The sequence below is a fragment of the Panicum virgatum genome, chromosome 4N (assembly GCF_016808335.1).
Source record: "Panicum virgatum strain AP13 chromosome 4N, P.virgatum_v5, whole genome shotgun sequence".
In the NCBI taxonomy this organism is placed as follows: domain Eukaryota; kingdom Viridiplantae; phylum Streptophyta; class Magnoliopsida; order Poales; family Poaceae; genus Panicum; species Panicum virgatum.
The window spans coordinates 8828371-8836023 of record NC_053148.1 but is presented as its reverse complement, the minus strand read 5'-3'; the positions used below and the strand labels follow the sequence as shown (position 1 = coordinate 8836023).

At 43.2% G+C, this 7653-nt stretch overlaps 1 protein-coding gene across 1 annotated transcript; it reads right to left on the bottom strand.

Moving 5' to 3' along the window:
* Nucleotides 1-5408: 5408 nt before the first annotated feature.
* LOC120669082 lies at nucleotides 5409-7022 on the bottom strand. Its single transcript, XM_039948901.1, has 5 exons — nucleotides 6904-7022; nucleotides 6243-6262; nucleotides 5927-6003; nucleotides 5799-5858; nucleotides 5409-5568 (listed from the first exon to the last, which is right to left on the bottom strand). Exons 1-5 carry the CDS (start codon nucleotides 7020-7022, stop codon nucleotides 5452-5454), a joined length of 393 nt encoding a protein of 130 aa, XP_039804835.1. The 3' UTR covers nucleotides 5409-5451.
* Nucleotides 7023-7653: the final 631 nt, after the last annotated feature.

Here is a 7653-nt window from a genome sequence, read left to right as displayed (position 1 = left end):
GTGAATTTACCAATGAAACTCCTCTTCGACAATACGATAACCGTAGAGAACCGTGGCCAAAATGCAGACATGGTGAGGACTGCTTAGTGCAGATGTGCACCGACGGGATGGATGGCGGTCGGCGTTTCTTTAAATGTCCACACGCATGGGTAATACTCGGTTGTTTCATTTCTTTATCTTCAATGAGACACCTTACATGAAATTTGTTTTGCAGTCTTCCGATGCTCCAGAAAACTGTGGTTTTACTAGGTGGGTCGATCCTGCACCAATTGATTCTGTTTAGGAGTTCATCGAGTACCTCCAGATAAAGATCTTTGATCTGGAATGTAAGGTGAACAATTATGAGGAAGCGAGCGAGGGTAACAAAGACGACGAAGATGATGATACCAGCAATGCTGCCGGTTCACAGGATGAACCATGCACTATTCCTTACTGCAACTGCCCTTGTCACAAGAAGATGGGCCCTGCGCCTCTAGCACCACCGCCTGCACCACCTACAATGGGTGGATACTGCGGAGAAGGCTCAACGCAGTTTGCTACGTGGGGGTACGGCTACTAGGACCACCCTAGTGCTAGTGACATGTTGCATCGTTGTGTTTGTTGTGTTTTTTTTAAAAAAAATTACCTAAAGCATGTTAGGTTAGTCCGGAATCTGTTTACCGTAGTTTGCAACGGGTTCTGCCATGCCACTGCATGTGTGATGTGTGTTTCATTATCGTTGTATTATACTTCGATGCTCCATTACGACTAAGTACGATTCAAATTCGACATTATGTACATGTCCAGTGAATGCAAGTTAGGTACGAGACATACATACAAGCATAATACAACATTAACAATACAAAATGCGAATACATCTTAAACCGATGAACATCATATGTTATAGATCATGGCATGAAATTATCTAGGTCGTCATCCGAGTTGACAGATGGTGGTGCTGCAGGTGGTATAGTATGGCTCGACGAACCTCTTGGCTTTCCCTTTCTCTCTTTTCTGGATCTACGTTCATGTACAGGGGAGGAACATCATGTGTTGGAGGCCATGGTTTGGGGGGCATGAAGTCATCCATGTCGTCATCCCAGTTAACACAAGTTTGTGCTGCAGGTGGTGCAACATGACTTGACGAACCTCTTGCCTTTCCCTTTGTCTCTTTTCTGATTCTAGGTTCATGTAAAGGGGGAGGAACATCATGTGTTGGAGGCCATGGTTTGGGGGCATGAAGTCATCCATGTCGTTATCCCAGTTAACACAAGTTGGTGGTTGAGGTGCTGCAGCATGACTCGACGAACCTCCGGGCATCTGTTCTTGCGCAGGCCAAGTACTATCACCCGAAGATCTTATCCACCTACTTCGTCTAGTTCGCGGCATAAGTCCACCGAAGATACATACCAATTTACGAAAATTTGGTGTCGTTTTGTTAATCAACTCCGTGTCCTCAGGGTAATCCTAGCATATAATTAAAAAATAATGTTACTGTTTCATAAATATGGATTCGAAATGGCGGACGGGATTACAACTGAATGAGAGTTACCTTAATGTGCATCTCATACACCTCTGGCCGTATCCATATCTTACAAGAACTTTGTAAGAATCCAATGATATTAGGATGATTCGCTAGTTCACATACTCTCATGTATATCTTCCGACGTTCTAGCAGGTGTCCCTTTACATCTTGCGTCGTAATACCTCGAAATAATGTGAAATCTTTAAACTCTACTACTTTGGACAACACCATCTCTATCGTACCATCCGCTAACGGATCCAACTTCTTACTGATAACAAGATGGGTCATAATATCAAGTATTATACTAGATTTTTCTTCAGTCCATGAAAATCCTCCACAATTGGAGGCAGCCATTGCCTTATGCTGCAATATCAATAAGGTACTTTCACAATTCTATTCTAATTCATAATTAATTTAAAAACAAGTCTGTAATAGTACTGAAATTGTAATACTAAACGAGTGTTCTAAAGCACCAAATCTAATTCAACTAATCCGCTAATTAAATTTAATTGTTATACAATATCAATGGATTCATACGGAAGTTACCGGTAGATCACAAGTACGCAATTCGGCAGAGCTGCGCCGCTTTTCTTCTCCTCACCCCTCTCTTTTTTTCTGAATTTTTAGGCTCAAATGACAAAGGGAATGTCGGCGAATGGCGGCCAGGGCTTATATAGGGGGAAGGGACCCTGTCGCCCCCCCCCAAACGGGCGACAGGCCCCTGTCGCCCCTGGGGTGGGCGACAGGCTCCTATCGCCCGTCGGGGGGAGGGGGGGCGACAGGCCCCCTTTTTATTTTTTTTCGACCATGGACCTCGTTGCAAATTTGAAGAAAAAAAGTTACATCTAGGGTTTGTCGCCCTCCCATAGGGCGACCGGGGGGTATTTTTGAAATTTTTTAAAACAGACATATATTTTTGAAATTTTGATTTTTTTTTAAATATAAAAAAGAAAAAAGGGCCTGCAGCTAGGCCGCACGCACCTTGCACCGGCCTACTAAAACTGGCATGGGCCGCTTGCCCTTCCTGGACTGCGCCGTGGACCGTCCCGGGCCGCCTGGCGCGGGCTTGAATAATCTCTATCTTCTTCTTGTAGCAAAACGTATGTTAAAACTGTACTGCTGCTAGGTTTCGGAGATCAGAAAACGGCATGCCATCCTCTAATTCACTATCTAGGCCTCTGAATTTGCCTTAGACAGTGTTGTGCTTGTGCCTAAACAAATTAATAAGTCCCCGCACACGTACGCATATTCTGCTATTTGGATTTGGTTATATATGTGGTTCCAACAGATTTTGCCATACTAAAGCGAGCATTCAAAATTTCTGAATCCCCTATATATTTGGTTATATATATGATTACAACAGATTTGGACACTCTTTTCCTTTAGAAGGGTATAATATAAAAGGCCTGGGCACTATAACCTGCCCTATAACTATCGCAGAAATCCGATTTTCAATCATTAACTACAAAACATGATAATATCGTCCATCCAACTGTCAAAACCATGCAATTTTGAACCTTGGGGTGTTTTCCAAGGTGAATTTGTATTTTGTGGGAATTAAAACTATTCAAATTTAAACTAAAAATAATAATTTTAGATCAAAAAATGTGAAAGGGGTATCAAAAATTTTCTACAAATGTAACATATCAATTGGCATGATACATTTTAGTAATTCAGATCAAAATATTTTATTTTCATAATATTTGGTTGCTTGTAGTTAAGTCTATTATTTTTAAATAACTAAGCTTCAAATAGATCAATAATAGACATGTCACTTTTTTAGAAAAATTTTGGTACTATTTTCATATTTTCTTGATTTAAAATGAATTTAATTTGATTTTTGTAGATCTAATTAGGATTTTTAAATTTTTTTAAAAAAATACAAAACCACTTGGAAACCACACGAAGGTAAAAATTTATCCGGTTTCGATAGTTGGATGGTCTATGTTATTCGGTTTTGTAGTTGAAGGTTGAAAATCAGACTTCTACAATAGTTCGAGGGTGTAATTCGGACTTTTCTCTTTTTCAATAATTCTCGTTTCCGTTTCATATTGTGTAAAAGTATAATGTTGTCTAAGAATGCCTGGCCCAAATAATTCTCAGTTTCACCTAGCTGAAGCTCCCAAAAATGACATGGATTCCATTTTGTCATACAAACCGATGTACAAATCTCTCCGCGGAAAAAGGATGATCGATTCGAAAATACTTTAGATGCTTTAAGTCTCTCCGGGGGAGCCCCTGCATGTCGTCGCCTCCCTTGGCTGCCGGAGATGGCGCTGCCATAGCGTGCAAGATCATCGGGCGAAAGCTTGCAACGATGACGCCTATGGGCGTCATGTCCCTTCCTGAAGGCGTTGCGGAGGTTTTCTTGCATTGCATATCTTGCCCTTGCTGCAGCACCTCACGCCGCTCGCGCATAAGGGGCAGGCGGGGGTGCCCAAGGAGGAGGTCGAGGAGGAGAGGATTGGGTCGCAGATCCAGTGGCGACTACCCGTCTTCGCCGCCACGACGGTGGCAGCCATTCCTCACACATTCTAACAGTGAGCATTAACCTCTCTTTCGCCGGGGGCAAATGCTTTTTCCATTGGCGACAATATTCGGCGTCGCGATGCACCTCGGCGACCCGGTAACGCACAGAGTCGGTGGATCGAAGACAGTTTGGGGTCTTCCTCCCGCACAAAAGATCGATGGTGGCTATTCGCCACCGATGCATCAAGGTGGAGGGGCAACAGTGAGGGCACACGATTTCAAGCATGGGCCGATTTGCCAGCCGCAGTGGGGGCTGTCTACATCCAATGAGTTTATTTCAAGTTCATTTTGGTGCATATTGTTCAAGGTGTGGTGGCTGATTCGAAGACCGCCATGAAGCGACATCGATATCTTTAGCATTGTCTTGAGTAGTAAACTCAATTCTTTTTTGGATATAGTAGATCTTTAGTACATATATCTTCATGTACTAAAGTTTTTATATTCTTAGTTTTTGTAATAAGTTTGGCTGTGTCACGCAGAGGTTTTAGGCTGTGTGTGTTATCGCAGAGGCCGGAATGTTAATTCCATTATCTAAAAAGATCAGAATAAACGGTCGAATGATATACGGTGCATCTAAACAATCAGCAGAGCAGCATCGGGACCCCACTAGCCACTGGTTAGGCAAAAGGTTTAACTAAAAGTAACTTAAATGTTTATCATATCACATAAAAAGCGACATGAAAAGTGCACACACTAATCATACGCTATTCTTTTATATAGATCATCAGATGCCATCATCAAGCCAATACACTTCGTTCCCATAGAGAAAAAAGGGCAATACATTAAGTACTAGAATTGGACATCGACACGATACAATTCACAAATATCACAAATATACCGTCGATCTCCACACAACAATTGAAGCTAACTTGCTTATACGAAGGTTCTAAGAAATATGAACACAAGAACCTACATGTTTATATGTAGCTGGACACGTGGAGTCCTTAATTTAGTAGTGCTACGTATCTAGGCCTCTAGCTCTGGATTCCGCCTGGAAACTTGAGGCGCCTGGTAGGGGAGTGGCGTGAAGCCAAATATGTTGGGAATACGATTCTACCAGAAATTAAAATCCACTACGTGAAAAAACCAAATTGGTAACGGGCATAGATTGCTATCGGTAACGGGCAAAGCACCCGTTACCCTTTTGGCGTTACTAATGACCCATCATCAGTAACGGACATTTGCCCGTGACCAATAACAGTCATTAGTAACTGGCAATAAGTCAATGCTCGTTACCAATAACATAATATCAGTAACGGGCATCAATTACACCCGTTACCGATAACAAAATATAGGTAACGAGCATCAACATGCCCGTTACCAACAACAGTTATAGGTAACGGGCATTATGGTAATGCCCGATACCTATGTGGAATTAAAATACAAAAAAAGAAATCAATTTTTTTTCTATTCTTTTATTACATCCACACAGTTACATTCATACACGCTTGTACGCACACATCATTATTCTTCTCAAGGAACTTCTCGCCATTGACCATGATAAGGGGAATGTATTGGAGGACCAATCTCTTGCACTGGCAACAAGATAATAATATGATTAAATGCATGCCATGCTTGCCTAATACATTAACTAAAGAAGCAGAAAACAGCTCCTAGTATTAAACTTCAGATTTATACACACAGTTCTAAGGATAAACATTTATGCAAGTTTTTGTTCTTGCAGGGACTAAATCTAAAATTTCTGCAATTTAAGCAAAAGTTTGCACATCAGTGGATAGTAGGAAAAAGGTACCAAATTGCTTACCTGCTGGACATGACCTTCGATCTTATTGCACTCCTTGATGAGAATTTGAATTATCTCAAACTACAGACATAAAAAATGAAGTGTTGGGTCCAGAAAGTCTGAAATTATGAACAGCACAAAGCAATTACCTCCGCATCTGGATCTTTCAGTTTGGACATAACTTCATCAAGCCGGTGGTGGCAAAACACACAAGTGCTATCACTTCCTAATTATAAGAACAAACAGAAAATTTTATTACCTTCTGTTCCAAGGAGAATGATTGAGAACAAGCAAAAGGCACCGGTCTAATCAGATGGGCTAAGCAAGTAGGAGTGATGGTCTAATCACAAAGCAGGAGTTATATCTAAGCCGTAGTACTTAAATGCAATGACAAATACTCCTGCTTATTTCATCCAAAAAGAAATAGCATGACTTAAAAGAATGGGCCACGAAAGATTCAGTTACCTGTACTAGAAATTCTAGTACTGCATCATCAGCCAGCAGTGATTTGACTTTCAATCCATGGAAGTCTGCAAGTAAACGTGGAATATATGAAATAGATGACTAATCAGCAACAATGCATTACAGTCATTTGGCAAATTTACTAAGTGGTTACTAAGAGGCCATGAGTGCAAGAGAAAGAAAAAAGTAGCTCATGAATCAAGATCTACACAAAAACTAGGATATAACAAAGGCACTCAACTTCCAGATTCCAGCAAAGTAAAATAGTGATGCCAGTACACTGGAGCTAGCTAGTTGATTCCAGCAAAGTATATATATAGATGACTATGAAATATATTTGATTCTGCCTAAAAATAAAAAGGACAGCTAATGTGGTACCAGGGATATGCACAAGCAGCTGCCTCCTCAGTATCATAGGCCCCAGCAGATCGTAGATAATTAATTGGAAAGACAGCTTAGATATATTTAGTAAATTGTGGGACTTACCCAAATAGACTATTGAACTGCAAGCAGATAAGTCTCTGATGCTACTTTGTACACATAGTTTTCAACCTGAATTTCTGAGATTTTATATACCAAAAGCTACTTAAGCCATTCACAGCATATCTATTGCACACCATGCATTTCATCGAACATGAACAAGGCAGGAGAGACCATGCCTTACCTCTGTTGTACGCTAATGGGGAGGAAGGGCAACACCTCTGTCGTGGCGTTGACGAGGGCGAGCGCATTGCTGGTGACCTGGACGACCTTGACGGCCCTGCGATGGATGGCGGTGCGCATGCCGGCGTCCACGCCGTGGGCGGCGAGCACTCGAATCGAAGGGAGGAGGGAGGGCGAGGGAGCGGAGGACCAACCGTCGTAGATCCGCCATGCTCTGCGCGGATCCGGTCGCCATGGCCGCCGTGCAGGCCTCCACCACCGCCGCCGCCATGGGAGGGCGCGGGAGAAGGGAGGACGAGGGGGACGGAGGGCCAGCCGCCGCATATCCTCCATGTCCTACGTGGATCTGGCCGCCGCGCAGGCCTCTGCCACCGCCTCCGCAATGGGAGGGGGGAGGGAGGAGGAGGGACTCGGAGTGCCGGGCGCCGCCGCCATGAGAGGGCGCGGGAGGTGGGAGGAGAACGGGGCAGAGGGCCGGCGCCGCCGCCATGGGAGGAGGACGGCGCAGTGGGCGCTGGGCGGACGCGAGACGGAATTTAACGGGATTGACATGAAAATTTGGGTTCGGAACCAGTGATAGGTAACTGTCATTCCACGATGCGTCACCACAAATATTAAAAGTAACGGGCGTTAATTAACACCCGTTACCAATAAGGCTGGGCTGCGACGTGGAGACTTTTTGTGTAACGGACATAGACCCATTGGTAACGGACGTCTTTAATATTTTTAGTAACGGGCCATATAAGTCCGT

What these genes read in the sequence shown, in the direction of transcription:
- LOC120669082 (XM_039948901.1), bottom strand. Translation starts at nt 7,022, where the DNA reads ATGCGCACCGCCATCCATCGCAGGGCCGTCAAGGTCGTCCAGGTCACC. An exon ending in TACTAGAATTTCTAGTACAG is followed by an intron (nt 6,004 to 6,242) that starts GTAACTGAATCT and finishes TCTTATAATTAG; the next exon opens with GAAGTGATAGCACTTGTGTG. An exon ending in TCGAAGGTCATGTCCAGCAG is followed by an intron (nt 5,569 to 5,798) that starts GTAAGCAATTTG and finishes TCTTGTTGCCAG; the next exon opens with TGCAAGAGATTGGTCCTCCA.